Source organism: Olea europaea, unplaced genomic scaffold, assembly GCF_002742605.1.
Source record: "Olea europaea var. sylvestris unplaced genomic scaffold, O_europaea_v1 scaffold959, whole genome shotgun sequence".
In the NCBI taxonomy this organism is placed as follows: domain Eukaryota; kingdom Viridiplantae; phylum Streptophyta; class Magnoliopsida; order Lamiales; family Oleaceae; genus Olea; species Olea europaea.
In genome coordinates, this window is record NW_019268088.1 from 339,539 (window position 1) to 366,412 (window position 26,874).

The following is a 26,874-nucleotide window of genomic DNA, read 5'->3' on the forward strand; positions in this document are numbered from 1 at the left end:
TACATGTCACTGCTGATTAGTGTTCATTGAATTGCATAGAAAATATTTACAAGCAGCAAAACATTTCTTTATGAGTGCGTTTGTGAGAGAGAGAATAAATTATTTGGCACTAAAATTACCCCACTGGTTTGAGTAAATCTATACATCAATGTTAGCAATAACAAGAAAAGTATTATACAGAGCCTGCAAGCAACATTGTAAATTGCTTTCTGTCAAGTAAATTCATTGCAGTTAAAAGATTGAAGGACATACGATAGTTGATTTGCGGCCTAAACTTCCCACCATCAAGTGAGTCATGGAAGCAGTAAATGGATGGCATGATGTGTACTGGACTGTATAACAATCAGCTACATAATCTCATTCTTTTGTATGATCCATTAACCTTCTTTCAGCAGCAATAGCAGCAGCTGCGGAAGGTGGCAAATCCCTCAAGCTTCTGATTGGCTTTTGATTTTCTGGAACGGCAGAAGGTGCTACTCTGAATAAAGATTCGACATCTTTGAGTGTCAACAGAGGTTGATCTTGATTCTTCCGGTTCCCACTGATAAATGAACTTGTATTCCTGCTCTTGTTCATCTTATATATGCTTTCCTCAACGGTGTCTTTCATCTAACATGCAAAAAAGAAAAGAAGGAATATGATAAATACGGTTTTTAGGTGTCAATCTCTCAGATACATCATGAATTGAGGTTGATATATTAGGTCCAGCCGGTATCAAATCCAAAGAATATGTTTGATATGCATTACTGGGTGATACTAAGTCAAGATTTTAGCTTGTGTATATGCCAACAACAAATCTCAGTTTCCCAGCCAAGTTAATGAACTAAATAAGCACGCACGAGAGTATATGCACGACTATATTCTGGGCATCCCCATGTTTCCAGTGCAGTATTTGGGTACTAAAAAACAGAAATAGAGAGTTGAATAAAGGAAGGAATTCCAGATATCACACGACATAGGCTTGCCATGTTTAAGTAGCAATTGAAGCTTTACAACTCAGCAGCAAAATGTTTGCCTTCCATCTTATGCATGGTAAATTTACTTGAAAGCTTGCTTACATAGAATCAAGACGGTAGACTGAGGAGCGAAATTCTCTAGTTTGCTTTCAAAAAATGATTAAAATCCTAGGTCTAGAGAAAGACACCTAGATCTTCTGAAAAGCATTTACTTATTTGCATTTTTTGTCAATTACACAGGTATAAAATGTGACAGTAACATCTGAAAAATAAAATGATTAAGCTAATCCATTTCCTCAAAAAGCGGTTAGGCTGCACTTTCTCTTCAAACCATGAAAAGATACATGGACTTCTCTCATGCCATGTCATAAACTTATTCCATTTAGAAATATCCAACTGGTAACTACGTATAGGAGCACAAAATTAGAGAAAAATACGTACTATAAAACGATGAATGAGGGTCTTGTCCTTCTGCCCAATTCGATGCACCCTGCTGACTGCTTGAGCTTCGGCTGCAGGATTGAGCAATGGCTCTACAAGAATGACATGCTGAGCTTCCAAAAGATTTAGTCCATTGGCTCCATGTTGGATTAGGAGAAGTAGAACTTGAACAGATTTGGTTTCGATTTGCCCCTTGTGCTTTTCATTACTTTGTTTTGCATTGATTTTCTGTCCCCTGAACTGGCTGATGGCAACCTGTGATTTCCTGTAGCATTAGTAAGATGAGTCCAAACGATGAATAGATCAATTTTACTTGATAATCCAGTATTAATAAGCATAATTTGCAATACATGACCTCAGTACCAAATAGAGAATCAACTAAAGCATTGTAAGGCGACAGAAAGTGAGCTCTATCTAGCTTCATCTTGTCTTTACCACAAATAGTTACAAGTACCAACCATGAGAAAGACATGTTTATTGCTGTTGTAATCTATACAAGACCAGTGTCATTGAGAACAAAATACATAATATTCAAGTTTCTCATAATCTTTCTGAATAATCAAATGAAGATTTTAGCTCTTCCGTCCAAGGATGAAAGTAGAATTAAAGAGATTACACACTAGCTTAAATGATAGTGGTATTTAACATTTCCAATTCTAAATTTGAAAATGAAATGAATTAAAAAAGGGCATACATGCACATATACATGCTTCTTTTTGTGTGTTGCCCGTGAGAATTGGTGAATACTTTCTCTTTGTACAACAAAGTGAAGAAATTGCCAGTTGTTCACACACTACAAAATGAGGGTTGACTTCGGTAATCATTAATAAGAAATTAGGCAAATAAAGTTCCCTTGTCATGTCTTAAAAGTGTTATGTGATAAATTGAACAAACAACACAAAATGAGGAAAAAAATCAAGAGAAGTGTTCAACGACAAACGCCTACCTCCCTCCTTTCATCCTAACATAACTTATACGATTGGCAGTAAAGGCGTGTTGTAACACATCAAGGACATCCATCCAGCTGGAGAAAACAAGAACCTTTGCGGCTGGATTGGTAGAACTGATCCATAAAATTCTCCTTGTTACTGCTTCAATCTGCACAATACCACCCAATAGAGACATGTGGGGAAAAAAAATAAAATAATAATAATAATAATAATAATAATAATAAACACACACACACACATGTGGGTGTGTGTAATTGACCACAGGAGTGACCAAACATTTAAGGTATTATTGAAATGTTCAACTTCTTTATTCCAAATCATTTCAACATGCTTGCTTGCTAGACAGATTCTGCAAAAGCAAATGATAACAACACTGATGTGGGACTTGATTAGTTATGTGATTAATCCATCATTGACTGTTGTAACTCCAATTTTTTGACACTGGTAGAAAAGAGGTAAAGGAGAAATCTAGTGAGAAAAAAATGATATCAGATTTTTCAAAAAATTAAAACCTATTTACTAGACATCTTACACACACACGAGATGTTGTGCAGAATAGGTTACCGTGATATTAGTACCACTTGTATGCACTTTACGGCAGTTAAGCTAAATACTAGCTAAGATGATTGCTCAAAATGAATTCTACTGCTATAAGAAACCCAACAAGACAAAAGAAATGATCATCTGCGAGGAAAAATGATAACACGCATATCCGCACCAATATAAATTAACTTCTTGTAAAGCATGTGTTTCTCATTTATAAATTTATCATAGGAAGACATACCTTTGTACTGTATGAACCTTGGACAGGGATAGAAGCTTCAGATTTATCACAAGCTTGAACAGAATAATCATATGATTCATTTCGGCTGTCATCAGCATAAGCTATATTTCCAAAATCCGTGTGCTGTCGACATGTTGGGCACATCACCCAATTACTATGAGATTTTCCATGTTGAATCAATCTCTGCTCAGTCATTGCAAATAAACCTGCAGAAAAATGATCATCGTATAGGTTTTTTCAGCATCACAAGTTTGTCAGGTATGAAAACAACTGATCCAGTACATTTGAAAAATCGACTTCACATCAATATCGAGCAAGTACTTTTATTTACATATATTCACATGACGTGGAAACATCTCTCGACCCAACAGGAGTCCTGGGAAATTCACTTCCTCTTGCCATACAAGAGAGGAACAACAATATCATTATGAACTGCAACTTCTATTCTACATCCTCTAGTGAAGTAGATAAAATAAGAGTAGGTTATCAATCTCAAAAAGATGTGCTTCAGAACTAATTACAGATCTTGCTGCATAGTTAGACAGGTGCAAGGATAGAACCTCTCTGTAGTTAATAATGAGATACTTGGATCAGTTTTTAATTGTGTATAAATGATAAGAAAAATTTACTTATAATTCTTCTTTTTCAGACAATGCCTCCGTAGCAGTTCAAGGGAGATTAGAACTGGTGCGAACTTACATTTACAGCATATCATATGCCCACATTGGAAAACCATTTTCTGATTACTGAGCTGCTCTTGACAAACTGGGCATGATCCGTTATCTACTTTACGTAAGCATCCATTTTCCAAGAGAACTGAGTCTTCAGTTAAGGTAGAAGTACTAGAGCTTTGTGACTGCAGATTCTGTTGAGATTGTACTAAGCCCTGGCAAAAGACAGTTTTAATAGCAATAAAGTACATATAAGATTTATATTTTTCAGAAGGAAAATCTCCAATGATATTTGCACACGTACCAAACATTAGAGGCAATAAACTTTTCCATATCAGCCAGACAACTTTTCTAAGTTAATACAGGAATAGAAGCTTATTAAACCTCAAATTTCATACTTGGTTCATTTACAGGAATAAGTGGATTTTAGCAGCCCTTACATTTTAACTCAAAGTTAACACGAAACACACTCCTTGCAATAACAAGCAATTTTTGGAAATAAGATTCTAAAGAAAATGGCAGTAAAAGTAAGTGCTAAACTGATAATCGCACTGCACTGACAGTACAGCACTACTAAAACCTTGACAAATGAATGGGATAGAACTTCATAATTAATACAAATAAATCAATGGGCGATTCCAGGAATATTGACGAAATTTCTGGCAGGACACGTACAAATAGAAGTTTAGAAGAGATAGACACTAGGAATAATGCATAGAACCTGCATACCCTGATAATGCTATTAAACTATCTTCAACAATCGGATGAATGTATGACAGCAAAATAGTGGTTAAATGTCGAAAACTTAGGTGGATATAAATTCAACATCAGGAATGTTTTGCAAACAGGAGAAACCACCTTGTCTTCTTTGTGGTGTGTGTGTGGGGGGTGGTGGATAAGAATCACTGGAGATTAACTTAATAAACTCTAGAACATAGAGGGAAAATGTAATATAAAACTAACACAAAATCCAGTGTTAATATGTAACTAGTAAGGGCTTTTATTTTGTAAGAAAAGTTTGGAATGCTTAGCTGTTTTGAATGAGATTTATAGGACTCTGCAGTTTCAATATAATGCTCTAATTCAAGCCAGAAAAGAATCTTAACAGGCAAAATGTATGAAGACCTTTTAACCATCAAAAGTTAATATCTTCAAGAAATCATCTTTGATAAGTTGGTAGCATCCAGTTCAATAATTCGATGTTTTTTATGCAAAATATTCGATAGGAAATTCCGACTAGGACCATATAGTTGTAATTAAATCACACTTTGGACACCTCATATTAGCTTTCGTCTTTTCAGAATCTTTACTGAGTCACACTTGGGAAAAATATCTTTGACATGGGGTATAGTGTCTCTGAAAACTTGTAAGAAACTCCAGAAGTTCAACTCTCATTTTTTGACTTGGAACCCATGAAATAAAATGCTCCCTTCTGATACAGCTGCAGATGTTAAATTTGCAAACTACAAAGTTAGACATTCTCTCCGCTCTTTAAGTGCCCATCTATCTATTGGTGATGCAATGGATGTCAAACTCGCGTAGATGAACATTTTAGTCAACGTGAAGAGCATAACCAAGAACATATCAAATAGCATCATCTTTTATAAGGGCATATTGAACACCAATATATCATCACAGTTTTAAGAGTTTTTACCATTTCTAAAATTATAGATTACTCTTTAAGAGCAAGAGCATCTGTCCCTTTTGTTGATAATATACCAACATTATTAGAACTTGTCAAATTTTCAAAGATTAAACCCTTCAATTCCACCCCCCCACCCACACACATCACGGCATAGATTTGTGGCAAAGGAATGACTCCAATGGCCCCCTTAACCTTGACAAAGGTCACTTCATCTGTAGGTACCTTCTAGTAATAGATGCATTCTTCTTTTATTTATTAAGTTTTTCATGAATAGTGATTACTACTTCCTAATAGAACACTCTATCTATGCAATTATCAGATCCCAAAATCAATAAATAAATAACAATATGTTATATATATATATATATATATATTTTATTTTATTATTTTATTATTATTTTTTTTTGGGGGTGGGGGACAATTATATGAACGAAATATAGGTATTTTGATAAAAGCCTACCTACAAAAATACATAAAAGAATTCACTAAGTATCCTTCCCGTTTATCTGATAAAACACAATGGAAATAAGCACCAAGAGGGTGGGCTTTATCAGCATACAGCATAATTCACAATCTCAGTAGCAGAAATTTTTGTCAAAAATTGCAGTATCTCCTCCGTAAGACAGGTACATCAGGCATGCACATGAGACCAAAAGGCTAATTTAGACTAGTTTTTTGCGAAACCTACATAGAGTAACCAAGTCTAGAAATAGCCAAAATTTGATTTTTTAAGCTAAACATCTACATGAGTGACATCAATTTGCTCTATTTCCTCTCTTCCGTGATGGAATTTCACTTCTCAAAATGGATTAAAGAAAATTATCACTAAAAAACTGCTTATACCAATGAAGTGAGAATTTTTGTCCAAAACATTAACATATAGCACACGTCATTTGAGTCGAGTCACTAAACTACAAAAAATGACACATCATTCACCTCTAGCAAACATTTAGCAGTTGGACCATTCATATACCGTTCCTTTGAAGGCTATATTCTACATGAACATCTATTTTCGTCTTGCTATATTAGTTTGTTGAAAAATGATAAATTCAAAGATTAGATCTGTTTATGCAGACGTACTTCCATAGGAAATCTTTACAATCACAATTACCTTTGGTATCTATAGTATGAATTATTTATGTGCTGAAACAGCTTCAAATACCAAAGTAAGCCCGTGATGCAGCCATTATTATATACACTAGTATTATACTCTTAAATTGAGATTACGATTTCGTTTCCGCCTCTCCTATAAACGAAAACTGGCCAAAAAAATTATTTTGGGGGCAGTCATAGACCAAGACAAAAATCTTTCTAATGTAATGGAATGAAGCATTAATTAATCATCTGCAGAAAAAACCACAAAAGAATGTTAAAAAAATGAGGCTTATTACCTTCAAATAGCGAAGTTGACCTTTTATACGTAGTAAAGAATCCAATGCAAGGAACTTTTCACTAGAATTTTCAGCATTTGCTACATCCAACTCTCCTGGGCCTAAAGCATCAATAGATTTATCATCGTCATTCTCTCTAAGGCGTAAGCGTGAGGTTGCCATCTTTATTTCATCATGAGCACGCAGAACCTGTGCTTGAGCTATTGCCAGGGACCTTGCTTGGGCGTACTCCTTGCGCATTCCCTGAATATAGTTTAAAAGAAACATGAGAAGAAAGAGTACAGTTGTCTGTCAAAATAAGATTTAAGAACGCACACAGTCATGGACAATAGTTAGTTCTGTATTGGAGCAAAAATTCATTTCTGGTTAAATAAATAGAGAAAATAAGATGAAAGCAACAGGTCACACTAGAAGAGAAAACAGTAATATCAAAAAATGCTTCAGTATAGTTTTGCATCAGCTAAAGACTCCCAACTTCTGAAGCAAATTTAGAACGGAAATCAGATTCCAACTACAAAATTATTTTACATATAAAAATCATAGAGAGCATAAAAGTGGATTCTAGGTGGTCTGAGGCAGATAGATGCAGTCAAACCTCAAGAAGAACGAGATGCTTCCTGGCTGCTGAGATACTTTCTCGTCCCAAGAAACCTTTGGAGTTGCTTCGTATAATTCCCAGCATGATCTCCAAATCAGAGGGTGCTTTCGATACCTGTGAGGCAATTTCAAAAGATATTTTGAAGATCAGCTTCCACTTTCACCATATAGAAGATAATAAAATAACTCTAGGTTTGAGGTGCATTTATGCAATAATGATTTCTGAAAATCAATGTAGCAGATGAAGCTTAAATTAGACATTAAGTTGTGCAATGAACACACACAAATCAATTGGTAGTCTACTTGCTATTTTCCATTCTGAGGAGAACAAGATCCTCCATGGTAAGCCTTGATTCATCACACAATTGATTTCAAGATTAAATCCTTAATAACAAGAAAAATAGCTAGTAGGATATAGCCCCTAGATGGACGTTGGGCCGAAATTAATATATTATATGGTTAATTGCATAATAAGCAAGGCAACAAAAGCTCCATTTTGCAAGCAAACTTTCAAGGTTCTGAGGTAGTAGTCAACAAGTATAAAAGATATCGCAAAAAAACAACAATAAATTTAACAAAGAACATAAGCCAATAACCTACCGTTACATTCTCCCCAGCATCCCTCTTCTTTCCATTATCTTCATATTCAGAGGCAGATAAAGCTGAACTCTTGTCAGGCCGTGACAAACTCCAATAAAAACGGTTCAATGCAGACTTCTTCTTTTGCAGATTTACTGCTGCTTCTACAGAGGTAATGAACTCCCCATTGTTGCTTTTGTTAAGGCGAAAGAGCCTGGCCTCATAAACCTGGTAAAAACAAAGCAATGTATCATAAAGCACTAGCCATAAGGTCTTGGCAAAGATAAAACTACAAACCTGAAATAATTCATCCAATTCACAATGGGTGCATGCAGGACCATCACAATTATCATAGCAGTTTGCACAGTATCTCACACGGATAATATCCTCCTCTCTAGGATTTTCCATCGTTTGGTTGATTTCCAAGAGTCTCTCAAGCAAACATTTTCTAGACTCTTCCAGAGCATCCAACCCAGTCTGAATATAGTATTCTAAAGTTGTTATGCTGCGGAAGCTGGAAACAAAGTGGAAGTGAATCAGTAATGCAGATAGACAATTCAATTTGTTGTAATACTATCTAGAGCTGCATTTGAACTAATTCATTTATAAAAAGCTCAAGGGCTTTGAGTAGTTTAAATGAGTATAATAATGTTATACCACATTACTACATGATGTATTACATGGAAAGAGCTCCAAACCTACATTACATCCATTATATCTATGCAAAAGTACATACATAAAATAAAAAAAAATTCTTCTATTATTGCTACAGAGCTTTCAAAGTATTAATCATTGGATAAGAGATCTTTCCGGTTCAGGTGTTGGTTCCTAACAAATTTCTTAATCAGTAAAGACTGTAAATTTATAAAATGAAATTTTAAGAGGATCAACCATACTGAAATAAGAAATAAACTGAGCTCCAAAAATCATCAATTTGCCCCAGCTTTTTTCATTTGAACCTTTAACACTTGATAAGTGTGATTTTTACAGTTATTTGGGCCACCAAAAGTGGGCTTTTGGGAGAGCTTTTATAGTTTAAATATTTAATTGTGTTAATTGACTATTTTAGGAGAAAACCCAGCTTCGGATGAAGAAAAGAAAATGTGAAAAAGAACAAGAATTGATCAATTAGGATTGAAGTTGGATGCATACTGGAATTCAGGCAACAAAGTGTTAAGTTTGGAAGTTGAAGGACCTATACTGCAATAGTAGAGAACTTGGGCTGAACAAGACAGGAAGACAAGGACTAATTTGAACAAGAATAGAAAGATTGACCTTTGCGATCACAAGGGTCAATAGATGAGATTGCACAAGGCAGAATTTGTCAGCCACCAACCATCTAAGGCTAATCATGTGCGATCGCATGGTAGAAATGGAAACCCAGAATCAGTTCTCCTAATCTGACTCAACTTCTGACTCTTTAATATCTTGGGGATTGATTCTAGACCTAATTAAAGACTATACAGTCTTCTTTTATTAATTTCAAGGACAGACGCCTTCCTGAGGCAAAATACATAGTTATATCCATAAATTCCCAAGATTCATGGCAAGAAATTGGGATGTGAAGACGGAATACCAAAGATTTGTCAGGAGATTTATAGTAGCAAGGAATAGGTTGAATTATTGTTAGAATTTGTGTGGCAAAGAACAACAATTGCTCGGAGTTCTTTTCTCTTTATTCATAGTAATTAAAGCCGGTGATGTTCTTTATCCTTTATTTGTAATTTCCCAGCAATTATGAGCGGCTAGTTATTTGATTGTTACATTGAAAGATGAAGCTTAGGTTATTAATGTTAATTTAATTTCGAAGATTTTACGTATAATTTTATATTATACCAATTGCTTATTATATACTTAATTTAATTGAGTTGCTCGATCATTAGTGGATGAATTTAGACAAAGAGGTGATATATTTGTCACCTCGTGCAATAAGTGACATAAATTTTGATAAGAGATCAAGATTACTCCAAGGGCGTATTTGATTGCAAGCACAGTACTTGCATGGAAAGAAAATAGGTTCTAGAACTTATTTGCATGGAAATTATCAATTAAATGTGTTTGATTGACTTGATTTCCAGCCTAAAAAATATTACATTTTTCCTTCTTTTATTAGTGAATAGATGAGAAAATAAAAACCTAACACCCACTAAAGAAAATATTTTTGTCGTTTTTAAGGAAAATATGGTTAGGTTATCAATTTCTAGAAAATATTTTCCATGAACAAAATAGCAAATTAAACATCACAAAAGTAGGATCTTAAGTGGAAAAATGACATTTTTAATGGAAAATAAAGTCAATCAAATACACCATAATAGGTTATGTAATCTTAATTGAATTTCTGAAAATAAATGCATTTACATGTATTTGAATTTATATAAAAAAACAGTGAATTTTTGCATGTAAATAGGCAAGTTTTACTCAAGATAAACCACTAGTTAAGTTGAATAATTTGATTGTTAACTGTCTAGGTGAAATCGAAATTCCTACCTACATAATCTCACAAATCTTCTAAAAAGCCCTTGTTTGATCCCCATTATTTTCAAAATACATTTCTCTCTAATCTTTTTGACCACACATTCTTCGATTAAAATAATATTACACGCAAATTCAAAATTTTTTCTTATTTTTAACCACAAATTTTTCAATCAATCTACCATTTTAAAATACATTCTCAAAAGAAAATGGGGCTCAAAAAAGCTCAAAGTCTCCAAGCGCTGATTATATAATTAGTTTAATATAAATTTTATTTTCAATTCAATCTTTAACATATTAATTGATCTTAACAATAGTTTAAATTGAAGCTATGTTTAAATAAAAAGTTAATTGTAACTATTAGTATATGAGGGAATGATACTTAGACTTAATCCATTTTATTACTTGTCAAGATACCGTATACTTGTAGTTTAGGTAAACAACGCCTAATTGGTTTTCTCATAAAAAAGCACATTTTAATGAAAGGAAAGAGAGAAATTATATGGTGAACTAGATGTCCTTTTGATGCAACATAAAAAGTTTACTCTATACGTAGGAGAAATTAAATCAACTACGATTTATATTATTTTCCTTATTTCCAATTATTGTGCTGGTAAGACAATTTATTTTGTTTTCTTATGGAGGAAACCCTCGTTTTCCTTAATGATCCTAGTTTGGTCTCTCTATAAAGAGGCTCTTTATTTGCAATAGGACACTATAATTACATATCTTCCTTTATTATTCTCCTCATTCTTCTTCTCTTTCTTTCTCTTTACAATCACATCAGTTGTCTAAATTTCCAACCCCAAACATCACATAATTCACCACAAAACATCACCATAAAATATAATCCCAAAGGACAAAAATAGCCAAAACAAAGCTCCTGACAAAAAGTTCCTATATTATTTTAGTTTACTGCCCAAAAAAAAAAAAAAAAAAAAAAAAAAAAAAATCGGATATATGGGAGGGAATTAATAAAAGAGCTTATATAGCTGCAACTGCACACTACATAGACCCACTTTGGTATATTATGCATAAAAAATTTATGGCTTTTAAAATTATTGAATTCCCCTGTAATGCTAACAATATATATAATGCGATTATGACTATTATTAGAGAATATCTTGCGAAAGTAAAATTCATTCTTTTACATTTAACAACACTAGTGTTAATAAAGTGCCCACGGTTAGGAGCCGGCTGAAAAGAAGATATTTTGGAAGCATTATGTATACGAAGGATTGTCAGGACACTCATTTCCGACTACAAGATAAATATGACAAAATTGTATGGTCGTCGAGTAAGTGATATTTAATTACACCATTCTAATAAAAAAAATTATTTTATAATTCTGTTTTTAATTTTTTTTAAAAATTGTACACGTTACAAGTTGTTCGTATACAATTTTTAACACCGCCAACTCAAAATGTAAGTAGACGGTCCTAAACCCGAATAAAGGAGAAGGATTTATATTTTATCTATTTAAAAAAAAAAAAAAAAAAAAAGAGCATCAATTCTTATTACAAAAACCAATTTGTTCGTTGGTGAAGCAATCGTAATTTAGGTTGTTATTTAATTGCCAAAAAAAATTTAAAAAAAAAAAAGGAAGGATAACTGGGATCTCATATGCCTACTACTGAGTTCGCGTACAATAATTCTATCAATAGATTTAATGGTCATAGCCCATTTGAGGTCGTCCAAGTTTTCTACTCAAGTTGGCCACTTGATCTTGTTCCTTTACTAAATGATTTTCATCCTGCTGTCTCTGCTCAAGTTTTGGTCGATCACATCCACTATTTACATAATTCAAGTTTTGGTCGATCACATTCACGACTTACATAATGAGATTAAACATAAAATTGTTTTACGTAATGATCACTAAACTGGTAGCTAACTTACATCTTAAGCATAAAGAATTCAAATGTTTACATTGTGATATGAATTGCACTTGAGCATTTTCCAAAACATGCTGCTAAAAAAATAATGCTAGATCACTTAGGTCTATCACATTATTAAACGACTTGAACTAATACTTATATACTTGATTTGTCGACGCACTTACATATCAGTCATGTTTTCAATATAGCATATTAATATCTTTATCGAGACATGTTCAAGCCTCCAATTTTGTTCGTCCAGCCAGTCACTAGGGCACACTGTGATGAAATTTTCATTTTAAGATTTCAATGATGTGATGTTCAATGATTAGATTATTGCTTACAAAATGGTGGCTTTCGTAGATTCTAGTACGTTGGAAGGGTCTTTTGCCCATCAATGCTACTTGGATCATTGAAGATGAGTTCTTTCAGTAGGATGCAGAGCCTTTGGACGCCTATCCGAGTAATAAGCGAAATTAATTCAACTAAGACTTATATTATTTTTTTTTACTTTCTATTATTGCATTTGTAAGACAATTTATTTCGTTTCCTTATAAAGGAAACCCTAATTTTCCTTAATGATTCTAGTTTAGACTATATAAAGAAGTACTTTACTTGTAATAGCACACAACTTGATTATTGAATAAATTACAAATCTTCCTCTAATTATCTCTCAACTTTTTTTCCCTTTAATTGTTAACGTAACCTTTTCTCTCTCTCTTTAATTGCTTTTTCTCTTTCTCTTTAATTGCTACCAGCAATTAAAGAGAAAAGGGAAAGAAAAGGGAGAAGAATGAAGATAAAGAATTAAAGGAAGATTAGTAATTGTATTCAATAATCAAGATGTGTCCTGATACAAATAAAGAGCCTCTGTATATAGAGTGTAAACTAAGATCGTTAAGGAAAATTAGAGTTTTTTCTATAAGGAAACAAATATAAACGTAATAATAGAAAATAAGGAAAATAATATAAAAAACCGAATTGATTTAATTTTGTCTATGCCTAGAATAAACTTTCCATACTGCATCACCATTATTTCACGAGTTAAGAGGCAAATGTATATCACACAAACCTTTTACTCCAAACATGTTGCACAATAATAAAGCTTGTCCATCCCTTTCCATAAAGCAATGAGTGTGCATTCGATCCTCAAAAATCCTTTCACACATAATCTAAAAAGACTAAGTTATGAACATCATTGCACACCACAAAACTTGCCTCCTCTGCTAATTCCAAGGGTTCGATTTATTTTTTATCCACATAATCTATATAATATTTTGCCCATCCTTCTATTACGGAAATTCAATCTTTAGTAAGGTGGTTAGCTGTCTACATCGAATGGAATTTTCCATAGGTTGGATTATCTATCCACCTAAACAAATGCATTCATGTGTGAAATTCAACCTAATTACGTTCAACAAGCTAGCCAATCTAGACCCACCCATAGCTGCTTGTACAAGCTTTATTTTTTTATAACCGTGAGTATTCGGGCCAGCTTACGCACACCTCGATTAATCCCACGGCCCCTTAATGTTACAGTCGGATACTCACCCCAGTGGTCCTGAGGGGACTCGAACTTGTGACCATTAGGGAGCAAACCCAAGTCTTGACCACTGAACTACCCTTCAAGGTTAAAGCTGCTTGTACAAACTCTCCATCACCTTGTCTCAAATAATCTTGATATAAGTGTTAATCTCAGAATTACAAATGCCATTGAATGTGAAATCTTTGATAAAAGTGTGAAATTTTCAGAGCCCATATGCCAACTTTAGACACCGTTTTAATCCTCCAAAAAATATACAATCAAAAAGAAATCTCATTGCAAACAAGAACCAATCATTACATTCGACAGCCACCGCACGAAAAAAATGTTGTGACTACAGAACTATTTTAAGACAAAGAATTTAAATCATCACTAACCTGGCAGAAATTCTCGGTTTCTTACTATTCAATGTCCCCAACAGAGCTTCTTCTATTTTCCGGATCAATTCACTGGACGACTCCTTATTTTGGCCAATGTGATGTAATGCTTCCAACCACCAAGTAGTATGCAGATTTTCCCTATTCCTCAAAGTGTCACATACCTTCAAGGGTAAGAGGAAGAAAAAGAAATCAATAAAAAAAACAAATAAACAGAAATAGCACCAGAATATACACTTCCAGTAACAGATGTTGAACTAAGAAAAAACTAGAAAAGAGAAAAATAAGCCATCAATACTCAGCTATACGTTGGAGGCTCGGATAACAGATAATGCAAGAAAAACGATGATATTATAATTGACTAATAGGTTATCTGGTTCAGCGTATTCCATCTATTATGATCAGATTGATATATTTGGAACACAAATTATCTTCCACACGTCCATAGGAAATCATGTATTGCTGAACAAATACAAGAAAAGTGGTCATATTATCCTCAACTGCGAAAACATTAACATGCATGTTATGGTAGATTATTGCATCAGTTCAATTTAAAATCAAATAGACATGACGTGAGAGGTCGAAAGCACCATACCTGCTCATGCGATTTCCTGAACTCTTGCTGAGCTAGAGATAGTTTTGTAATAAAAACAGATAAGAATTTGTTCTTTAGATCTTCACATACAGTTCTTAGACTTTGAACATATTTTGATACGTAAGTCGCGATATCAGAACTTTTTTCGTTAGAACAGTATCTCGATAAGCACGAAGGAGAGGATGTATTCTCATAAATGTTCCGACTGGAATCATGTCTAATCATTTTATCCCTTGTTGTTGCACACTTAGCCTTTTCATCAATGTGACATGCCCCTGAAAGTATTTCTTTAGACCTTCCTGGATCATGCTGAAACTGTTCTAAGCTGTTCACTGTGAGTGGGAGTATGTCAGCAAGATTATGATGAATGTGGATGTTCAATAGAGGGTCCAAGCGGAAATCTTCACTGTGCTCTTCTACTAAAGATAGCGCCTCTTTATACAATGATACTGCTTGAGGAAAATCATGTTTGATTATTGCTATACCTGCAAGACCATTCAACGCAACTACTAATTTCCTGAGCGCATCCTCCCCTTCTACCCTGGTCTTGTCAACAAGAACCTGCAGAAAAGTAAATCCTGATTATCAGAAACAATTGTTTGAGCAAAGCCCTTGACTGAATAAACTTTCAATTAAAACTAAACTCACAGACAATATCTCCTCCATGGTCATGGGAGATTTCTGTAGAGAACGTAGGCCAGAACTTCCCACTTGAGGATGACAGCAGGCCTGGCGAAGCTTAAGGAGTGAATTAAACAGCTTCGAGGCCTCCACATTACTGATGAAAGGATCAGATACAGACTCTGATGATGTAGAACCTGGGAAAGAATGCTGTAACTAAAGAATGAAAATATCTGGGTAATTAAAGAACATACTTTGTACCTTACTACAGCATGTATTTACAGCAAAGTAACTAATTACCTGGTGCTTTTCTCTTCTTAATATCATCCTTAAAACTTTCGATAACCTCTCGGGCATCATTGACACAAGTTTCGTGTTGCCGCTGGTAGAAGTGCTCTTCAATTGGTGAGAGGGAGAGAAAAGAGATGCATTCCTCCTGAGGAGGAAGCTGTAACTCCTCCCTAACCTGCACTTTTGAGGAGCGCCACATAAGTTGTTTAAAGAAATTGTGAGTGAAAAGCATAGCTCCTGCATCTCCCATCTGCAAAAAAGGAGACAACGCAAGAAAAAATAAAATTAAAAAATAAAAATTAAAAGGTTAATATTGATAGCAGCTAAATTCATATTAATGAAACATGCATAAGATCACAACAGCAATGAATAATCAGAAATCAGCATAAAAGCATTTAATAACAAGAAATAACATTTTCATCAAATTCCCGAACCCCCTAAGTTATTCCAGTTGAAAATATGCAACTCAGATAATCTGATACCAAGAATCATCCAACTAAATTAATAACACAAACAACCAAGACTAATCCAACTGAAATCACAAAATTTAGAAACCTTCCAAATCTCTGAAGAGGCAGTTGATATTATATATTTACTGAAAAGAATGAGTATCCACGTGCATAGTGCATGCACTAACTTGCTTGTCACGTTCTCAAAAAAGTTTAGACCAATCATAAATGAAAAGTTTAAACCACAAAGAGAACCGAGATAAATTCCTAGCCACTCACTGCATCAATCTCTGTTCCAGTATGTAGAAAATTCAGTCAACCTGAGAAGAAAAAATAGACATCAAATGTATCTTACCTCGTATGGTTCACAAATAACTTCAGTCCACCACCTAACGACATCGAAAGGACTTGCTTGAAGAAATCTCAAAAGCCCATACAGATCATCAAGTTTTCGCTGTATTGGTGTCCCTGTGATACACCAACGATGCTTTGCATGGAGCCGTAGTGCCAATGCAGTTGCAGCAGCAGCATTACTCTCCACCATTTGTGCTTCATCCAAGCATATTCTCCACCATAGTATCCTAGTCAGTAAAGTTGGAACAACAGGGTACCTGCAACATGAACCCAGTCTAACTAAAGAATCTCCATATGGAAGTATTTGATCAAGAGGACAGTGTGCCTAGCTTGGATAACATGAAAAGGACATATGTACTCTTCAAAAGATCATGAAGGTCGAGCTAGATAACAACCTCATTATGTAGGAAACTTTCTCACGGGAGTTCCAACCAGGTATGGAGATGATTGTTTTACCAAAATTTATAACAGACAATCAAGGGCATGATAAACTTACACGGTACTCTGTTTACTGAAACTTGTCCTCCAATATTTAAGTGCATAGATAATATATAATGGAACATATATTATTAATTCAAGTAGATCATGACATGAATGCAGTCCATATATCTCAATGAAGGTCATCATCAATGGTAAATACTAAAACTAACAAAGGAATAGTGTGAATCCTAGGAAAAACTCATGCAGCCACTAAAAGTTCAATAAATTGTGTATTTATTGTGTTTGGCAGTTTGGGAAGGAACAAGTGAAGATAACAAAGACTAAACAAATCAAGCAAACAGATCATATCGTTTTGATCGGGAAAATATTTAGAAGGGTGAATATTTCATGTTTCCAGAAACTATTATAAAATGCTAGGGAAATAGCTAATACTGGTTATGAATTATTCAAGAGGTGTATAGGTAAACAAAGAAACAGAGTGGCGACAATTGACAAACTGAAGCAAGATGCCAACTGAATTTTAGAGAAACAAACTAGGGATCACATTTTACTCCAAACACCATTGGAGACTAGATTTCTGAAGAAACAATCTGGAAAGTCTTCAATAGGAAATTAAAGACAATTTTGAATAACATTTCTTCAGGGAAGGATGATTACAAAAGATGGACTCAGCCTCAATCCATGCCAGCCCCAAACTTAGATGCACCCATTAAGTAGCTAGTTCCCATATAGTCAAAACTATTTCCCAAGAGTAAGGGTAGCAGAAGAGAAACACACTCCACAAGAAATGAAAATTGATAAGGTTTTTAGATCAGAAAATATTGGATGTCTTGGAGATGTTGGAGTTTCTTGGTTAACAAAATCACAGAACTGAGTAGATGTTGGATGAGTGGAAAAAAGGTATGTTAGTACAAACTTATACAATTAGGGTATTACTAAGGACCGACTGACGGGGTCTATATGTGTTGCACTAAATTAATGAATACACCATGAAGCCCAGCGAGAAAGATCATACTAAAATTTTGAAGAGCTTTCAAAGAGCATCAATTTAGTGACCATCAAATTCTAGTGTAAAATTATGAAGAGCTTCAATACACCTTCGAGAACACTTTCTGGCTTACAAGTTCTATATCAAAAAGTAGTTCTTGCCACTTCCACAATAACAGTACATTATCAGTGAGTGCAAACAGTAAAAACTTGCAGCTCTTCCATAAATGAACAGGTTAAATAAATTTAGTTTTTCTATAAAGCATCAGGACAGCCAAGAATGCAACCATCTATTTAATTAATATATTTTAGGTCTGATCATGCCAACTAGAGTATCATAAGCATGCATACAATGGCAATGGTAAGAACAATATTCAACAAAAGCCCCTTGACTTTGGGAAGCTATATTAGTTGGAAGAGAAGAAAAGGAATAAAATCTTATCACTACGAATTACATCAGCAAGGAAGTAAGCAAGAAAAAGATAAGACATACACGTTCCTTTTAAATTCCTAGTAGACTACACAGTAACTATATAATACACTTAATCCAACTCTCGGATTTTTATAGTGACTTATAGTCAACACGCAACAGAATCCACTTATTGAATCTACTAAACTAGAATCTGTTCATACAAGTGGTTTCTTCAATAAATTTCCATATAAGAAACAATCTATCATCCAAGATATTTAAGATAGAATACCTCTTCTCATATCTCATGGAGCGTTGATCCCCTTCATGCCTTTCAGAATCATGTGGCAAATCTTCTTTAAGTACATCGTAGGTCGTCAAGACGATGTCAGCATTTAGAAGTTCGTTGATATCAGTTACACGTTCATCAGAAAAGGAAGTATACTTAACTCCTTCATAAACACAGGTTTTCAATGAACCAGGAGTTGTATGACTGTAAACGGGACACAAAAGAACAAAACAAATAAGATCTAACAAATAAAAGAAACTTTTAATCAAAACACACACTGAGGAAACAAAATCAGTTAGCAGCTCTTTCACACTAAAAATACAGTCAGAAAAATGCCCTAGAAGCCTATCTATTCCTTGTATTTAGATATTTATATAATTTATATGATTAAACAAACAAATGTAATTGATTAAGCATGCTACTGTTTCAATAACAGTTGTTTATTTTTTATTGTGGAGCAAATATTGAGGACCAAAAGTTACGTGGACAGTTTCAAATGACATAAAAGGTTTTCGTACGAAAGGTTTTATTTTTAATCTATAACCAGAACATTTATCCATGATAGACAATAAAGTTGGTCGCTTTATATTGAAAGGACAAGTGTCATTTACTTCATAAGAGACTAAAAGGCTTGTCTTGGTCTGCATAGAGTTCAATTTCAGGACCGTAACATCGGTACAAAGTCATTACATCCTAATCTAGAGTGGATAATAAACCCTGGTTCATAGCCTGGACTCTTTGACGGATTAAGAGTGAGATTGTAAGGCTGTAAATACCTTGGTGCTTCTGAAGTACGGCTTGTAAATACATGAAATATGTAGTAAAATACCGATCCATACCTCTTTAACAAGCAACAAATATCCCCTTAGACATGTTTTGATACTCGGATAAATCAAGGTACCCCGTACTAACCAAATTTATTATATTTATGATTAGAATAAAAATAGATTATTTAAGTAGAGAAAAAGTGACATAAAAGAGATATAGCCTATGTTTGGCCCCCATTTTTTCAAAAATTTATTTTTTCAAAACTCATTCTCAATCACACATTCTCCTATAAAATAATTTTATAAGTAAACCCAAAATTTTTCCTTACTTTTTAACCACACATTCTCTAACAAAACACTATTCTAAAATGCAGTTTGGCCCCAAAAAGGGGCTCAAACAAGGGGATAACTATAGAAGTAAAACTGTCAATTTTACACCCAATTCCAATTATGAACAATCGATGGGGAAGGATTGTTAGACTTGTTGATCTTAAGGCCTAACTCTCCTAATCAATAACTGGGTTGGCAAGCTTCTTTAATTTAGTAACTTGAAATTACAGTATTTGGCCTTTAGCGGACCAACTCAATATTAATGACTTGAACCCAGTTAAAATAGAGTTGGTCAGGACTAGCTTTAGGTTATGGAACTTGGATACAGGGGTCCATTGCATCCCAGGATAACTCCACTAAAGTAAGGGACAATGCCAGGACGTTATCGTATTAAGGCTACAATCTGAAGATTGAACTCAGACAAACACTGGGAGAGTCAGGATTCACAGGTGCAGTTATATATATAGCAAAGAAGGGAGCAATCATTAGATCATGTTTTCCACAACTAAGCTTGTTGAGGATAGATCATATAACAATTTGCACTCCAAAGCTCTATCATTCCTTAGATCCCCCCACTCATAGACTTTGAATATCTCCTCGTGTATGTGTTTACCACCATAGTTGCAGAGCCTGTCGCTCCTTGCTGTTTTTCAATTATCAAAGCTAGACTATTTGCCATTAAAATTTCGATACCTTGCTCCGTTGCAAAACTAACCCACCTGCTGGATTCATGTCCGCCGCACCCTCAAATGTCGAGCAGTTGTCTTTGGTCGCATCAATAATCTCCGACTCCGGATTCAACATACTAGGCCCCCTACCTTATCCCAAGGTTCCACCTCTACTCCTATAGTTAGCGCCTAGGACTCACCATTTGGCTCAGCTAGCTAGCAACTCTTTGCTATAAGTTTGGTTCGATGACATCTCCTTGGAGTCCATAATTGCTACATTTGTTCCATTGACTAGACAATCATCCAAATCCACCCCACACTTGTGACAATAAGACTTCCTAGCACCCACCATCCATTAACCTGATTAATTCATCAAATTCCCCTTTCAAAGTCTTGACGTGGTCCCTTAATCCAATACTATTTAGAAAGCAATCAGGTATGCCCCCTGTTGTTGCTTCCTTGACTTATGTGTGTTACTCTTCTCATTAACCTCCCTTTCCTTGTGCCACAGTACCCGCTATTCGGCATTCTATGAGGCTTGTAGGTTTACCGTAACTTCAGCATAAGTTATCCCTTGCCGGATCCCTACTTTAATTGATCAACACTTACCCTTATCTCCGACAACAAAAGAATCAATGACTCTCCGAAACATATGCGAAACCGAAGCCCAGCGCTCTCCATTCGCCCCTTTTGACACCATCACCACTCCTCTCCAACCTCTCCATATACTGTGCTATCATCAGATACCTACCATGGCTATTGTTGCATCGTTGTGCTAAAAAAGCTCGAGAAGACTCATTAAACTTTGCAACAAAATCCTTCGTCTTTTCAGTCGTCCTCAACTTATTCACCATATTTACTATCCAGAGTGCACCAAAATGTAAACTGCGGTTAACCCCCACTCTGTCATCCTAACAGCACCGGAATTGTTAATGGACACTACGAACTCCTTCGCCTCTACTCTGAAACGGCTGTTGAAAACCATTATTTTGTGTGCATTCGCAAATTTTTACCCTGATTGTGTGTAGCCAGGGTATCTGACAACAGAACAAGCGGGTGGGACGACCTAGCATAGTCGAAAGAAATTTTTATGGTTGCCAACAATGGCACGTGGGCTTTACTCACTGACATACACGTTGTCGAAGTGGCATGTGATCCACACCACCAACCCTTGGGCGTCAGAATCACCTGCACAACTCGCAAATCGAGGGTGTCTGCTGTTGTGGCGGTGGCCGGATCTTGAGTAAACTGGATCCTAGATCAAGCCGTAACAAGTTCTACTTTTCTTTCGCCATGATTGCCAGCGCCTGAACCCTCCGCATCAACCTTGTAAAAAGAACCTCTGATTGTTGCTTCAATATGAGCGGTGGAGCTAAGGTTACCTAGCGCCGACACCTATGTGTGACTGTAATGGATGCTTTGGATTTGTGGCGTGAGGCTGATGATCAAGAATTTGCCGGACGGGGCCATATGCTTGTCGGCAGCACCGTCAGGTGGTTGGGTGGCTTTGGATTTATCGAGAAGATTCAAGGATAGCTAACCTAGAATTTTTCTGTACCGCAAGTTTCTATGAAGTCAGAAGCCTCAACTCATGCCTCCATTTGGAAGAAAACCAGCATACACTATAGGAATATACAGATTATAATCAAAATGACACTTTCATCCCAAACATCCAAAAAGGGATTTTTTTGACACCATAACCACCCCCCAAACTTAATGACATAGTCAGAGTAGACCCCAAAAAAAAAAAATTTGAGGATAGCTTTACCCACCTCCAAAGGTCGTTTATAAATAAAAAAATGCTCCATTAGATTAACAATGTCGAGAATTTCTTTGATTATTTGGAAACTTTCAATAACCTCCCAGTTAAATTTATGGTGTACCGATTAGAGTAGGAACAAAGATAACATCAAACAATACAATTTCGAAGAATAATGATGTTTTAAGAGATGAATTTTTTTAATATTCGATGAACCAAAGATTCTTGACTATTGTCGTATTGATTAATTATTTTTCTATTCGACAACCAAACTCGAGAACTGGTTTTTTAGGTTTGGAAGAGATGTTATAAATAGAAGATAGTTATTGTTATAAAAATTAGATATATTATAGTAGGTTTTTTGTTTCCTTTAGATAAGGATTTTGCATCCTTTTAGGATTTTAGTTTTCTTTCCATTTTGTAACATTGTTTAGTTTCCTTGTACCATTAGTATTAGGAAATTATTTTGCCTATATAAACAAAGGCTTTATACACTTTTCAATTAAACAATTCAATATGATCAAATTATTCTCTACATATTTTCAAGTTTTTAATCTTTATTCTTGTTTAAAGAATTTTCAATTCCGCTTCTGCAGTAGTATTTCTCATGATTTCTGAACTAACATATTACATCTATGACCCATGACAACTCTAAAAATTTTATTTTTCAATCAAATCAGTTCTTTTTGTGTGTGAGCGCGCATATGAGAGACGTGCACATGCCTACACATATATGAAATCGAAAAGGTTAAATAAAGAATGAAAAAAAAATACCGAATAATTTCAGCATGCCATTGAGGCAATATAGAAGTTGGACACACAATAAGAGTTGCACCTGCGGCAACTGGAGATTCAGTGGCTTGAATCAATTTTGAGCATATCTGGCAGATGTAATCTCCATCCGTCTCAACTATTTTGATCTTGTTCTTTCTTTTAGCATGTTTCTGTGAATTTCCTTTTATGTACTCTTCACATCCTTCTTCGGTGACGTTCCTAGAATTTGAATTTTTTCTTTTCTTTGAATATCCAACACAATCTGCATGTTGCCAAGCATCACAGATATCACACTGCACCCACAATCCTTTGTACCTGTGGCTCTCAGTGACAGCACCACATACACACTCAACTCGCTCTCTTTTTAGCCTTTTGAAGTGATTATTTTGATCCCCTTCAACTTGCAGCTTATACGAACAATCGGCAACTACAGATGATGACATCCGATGAGCAAAAATACACGCTAGCAGCTCAACAGTTTTCCCCAAGCCCATCTCATCTGTGTTTTGTCATTGGCAATGCCAAAAGTTGAAACCATAGCTTAATAAGCTGATCATAATTTTTAAACAAAATACACCAGATTACAGTAATGTGTAAAATGGAAAACCATTCAGCAGTGGATTTTAAGTTGGTAATTCAGTTACTAGCTTTTGCCACATTTTACTTATATTTGGAAGTCATTGAAGTTAACAGAAGCATGCATAATACTGAAATTTCTCGGTCCAAATAACATCAATTTAATAAGAGAAGAAATAAGTATTGCAACCAAAAAGAAAAATGCCTAAGCTATATCTGCAGTAGTGCAAGTTGACTTACCAGCAAGAATCCCACCAGAAACATAAGGTGAGTGGTTTGGATGCAAGGAAACATTTCCACTGAAACATAACAGAATAACATTAAATAACTGCAAGTACGACATTCGAAAGCACACTGTTTCAAACCATGCAAATGAATATAGTAAAGTTTCAAATAGAGACTTAAACTATGGACTCCCATAATTTTATAAAAAACTAACAGAGCAAGCACTATGCACCAGACTAATCATGTGGAACTTACTTCTCCTACTTTAACTGTGATTAATGAAATAAATTCATGACTCAGTGACATATAATTAGAAGTCCAGCCCCTGACTTGACAGAGTGAGTTTTCTTAAGAGAGGGGAGAAGGAGAGTTGATGCAATGGCTATTACTAGGTTAGAGAAGACACGACCAATTAATAAACCTAGAAGAAAGTTCATGGGTCTCACATCAGGTAAGAAGACTGGCTAGTCCAAACTCCAAAGGTTATGTGATGATTATCAATTGATCTTTGCTTAGTCTAAGTAAGGGGGATTAGGGTAGTTTCACAGTTGCTGAATTCTAGTTAAAATTGTAACACATAGGTCTCGTGTGTGTTATTTTATGCCAGGTTTCTTACTAAGTTACTACTTTTAGTCCAGTTGAAAATAGTTGTTGAAACTTTGCTTCAAGTTGCTTTGCCTTTAAGATTATTCTTGGCTTTTAGTTATATCATTTACATATCGCTACTAAGTCATCCGCACAAAGTAGGGTGAATTAATGAAGACTTGCGTATTTGTATTAATTTGAGACACCTAAACTGTTAAGAGATTGGCAGCTGAAATTGGGCAAAGCACTTTTACTGTTCACAAGGGGAATCCTTAATCCCCCATGAAACCAGGGAGACTCATTCTAATACTGGAGTTGTCAGTTATCGACTTGATATTTATACTTCTCTTCTGCCCCCTCTTCCTCTAATTTCAATCTGCACGATCCTGCGATCAGAAAAAATTATCCCATTTCATCTCCAAATCCTCCTCTAAACTTCCAGCATTATTTCTTTATTTCTCCACATCTCTGCATCAGACCTATACAGGACCTAAACTCTTCAAATCACCTCCAAATTCCTATTCAACTCCCTTGCTACAATCCCTAACATTTCTTCCTGTGCTTTTGCCTTACTAGAGTTAGCTACAGATTTTAAGTGTCTGCAGTCCAGAATTACCGATTCAGTTCTCCACCATCTCACAATGAAAGACAGCTCTAAATCTCTGCAGCCCAACTATTACCTAAATAACCTCCTAAGTCTATAACTTTTGGTTTCTGTCACTTCCCATCATCATTCCATATAATTTTCAAAAGGGATTTTGGCACGTGTACTTCAATAAACTTAAGAAATATAATTCAGTTATCGCTCCCTAACAACTTCAAAAGACAGAACCAGATTATAAAGCAAGTCATTTTTGTTACAATGCATAATAGCTTCAACCTGATAAAATATATCAGAGGCAAACTATAGTTCCAAACTCTTTAAGGTTATATGTCATTAAATTTGAGGAAGAGAAAAATACCTAAATGGGTTGTAATAAAATCTTCTAGATGTATTTATCCAATTTAAAGGCACGCAGAGAGGAGAACCAGTCTGACTTTTTCCACTTTCAACTATACATTTGTGGGCACCACCTTTCTCTCTCTGCACCATCCAGTAAGCTGCACGACGCTGGTAAGGTCGAAGATCAGGAAGCAAGTCAGGTAGATCATCCTCCAGCATCGGTGCCTCCCTATTACAAAACCAATTGGATAAGTCAAATATCAGATATCAAATCTTCAAAATTCAAAACCATCAGATAATAAAATTAACGTTCCATTAGCACTCACTTCGATGGCTTTATGGCTTCATAAAAACTGGAAATGTCAAACCTTGCAAGCTTCCTTGATGCAGAGGAATCATTTACAGGATCCATAATTACATCAACATCCATATGTGCTGCAGCAGTATATCCATATCTAGCTTCTGAAGTCATAACTTCAGGCCGCAACCAAGCCATAACATTGATCATACTCCTTTTCCAAAGCTGCCTCGTATTATCGAGAAGTGACTCACACTCATCAAACATACTTTTCATTATCTCAACCCTCAAACGTATAGATGACAAACCCTCTGAAAAAGTTACCTCCAGAATCGGTCTGATTGTCAAGAGCTTCAAGCTAGCCAAATGAACAAGACCTGTAACCCCCTCGTCTGGCCCATCAAAAGTTCCGGACACGATCAGGGAGTCCCTCTCCAGGCCCTCTATCATGTACTTTTCCAAAAACTGCAGATATATGCTACTTGAGGACAAAATCGGCCAGTGCCCTAGTTTCATTCGACCAAGATGCTCATTAACATTGCTCAACTTAAACCTCAACAAGTGCCTTGAATCAGCATAAAGCTCCTTGTTTAATGTGTAACCATGAAACTCTTTACTGACACTCAAGTTGGATAAAACAACTTCTGAAACATCATAGTGCTCCTCAGAATCCGGAATTGACTGATCAGTTTCAACATAGAAATGTTCGTCACTATCAGAACCTTCCTCTTTTTCATGTTTAATCTCATTTTCTTCATTCGACTGTGCTTCAGAGGCTTGTCTTTCTAGTATTCCCAATGATCTATGTGGCCTAACTTGTTTCTTTCGACCCATAACTACACTGAAACATATATATGGATAATGTAAAAATTTAAATGAAATCATTGAACTACCTGAATTTAAGAATAATCAAGAAAATGTAAGGATACATATTTTACGACGTGCAATTCAGGCACTTACAGGAATTATGCAACTTTTTGCTCTTTCATGAAAGTAAGTGTGCCAGTGTACATATGCATATCAAAATTTTGTGTGTGCGAGGCGCGCTTGCGAGCGTAATTCTGGGTGCTGGTGGACCAGTGGCTGAGATTAAACCTGTTAATTTTCGATAAATGGAAATGAAAATTGAGAATTAAAAGCGAGTTGAATGGTTCTAGTGTAACTTCGTTGCAGGAGGTGCCAACTGCAAACCCTAATTGGATTTGAATTAGGGGCAATGACGTGTTTGGCTAG

At 35.2% G+C, this 26,874-nt stretch overlaps 1 protein-coding gene across 2 annotated transcripts; it reads right to left on the reverse strand.

The window, feature by feature from the left end:
• On the reverse strand, positions 1 to 26,874 carry LOC111392664 (E3 ubiquitin-protein ligase SHPRH). 2 transcript variants are annotated; one of them, XR_002702300.1, is made up of 20 exons: positions 26,602 to 26,874; positions 25,670 to 26,482; positions 25,363 to 25,572; positions 23,831 to 23,889; positions 23,015 to 23,513; positions 18,720 to 18,920; positions 16,592 to 16,847; positions 15,797 to 16,037; positions 15,524 to 15,693; positions 14,876 to 15,436; positions 14,281 to 14,444; positions 8,312 to 8,528; positions 8,036 to 8,242; positions 7,434 to 7,550; positions 6,839 to 7,081; positions 3,831 to 4,017; positions 3,132 to 3,337; positions 2,344 to 2,495; positions 1,398 to 1,652; positions 1 to 609 (listed from the first exon to the last, which is right to left on the reverse strand). XR_002702300.1 is itself a non-coding variant. In XM_023018041.1 (20 exons), the coding sequence occupies exons 2-20, from the start codon at positions 26,473 to 26,475 to the stop codon at positions 358 to 360; spliced, it is 5,013 nt and encodes a 1,670-aa protein (XP_022873809.1). In that variant the 5' UTR covers positions 26,476 to 26,482; positions 26,602 to 26,874; the 3' UTR covers positions 1 to 357. The 2 variants fall into 2 exon arrangements, 1 of the variants encoding a protein (XP_022873809.1); XM_023018041.1 differs by having other exon boundaries at positions 1,398 to 1,662.

Bases quoted from the DNA above. Each gene is read 5' to 3' on its own strand.
- LOC111392664 (XM_023018041.1), bottom strand. From the start codon at position 26,475: ATGGGTCGAAAGAAACAAGTTAGGCCACATAGATCATTGGGAATACTA. The intron at 7,082-7,433 runs GTTTGACTGCAT...AACTATATTCAG, and splicing joins AGCATCTCGTTCTTCTTGAG to GGAATGCGCAAGGAGTACGC. The intron at 4,018-6,838 runs GTAATAAGCCTC...GTCTTTTGCCAG, and splicing joins GTCAACTTCGCTATTTGAAG to GGCTTAGTACAATCTCAACA.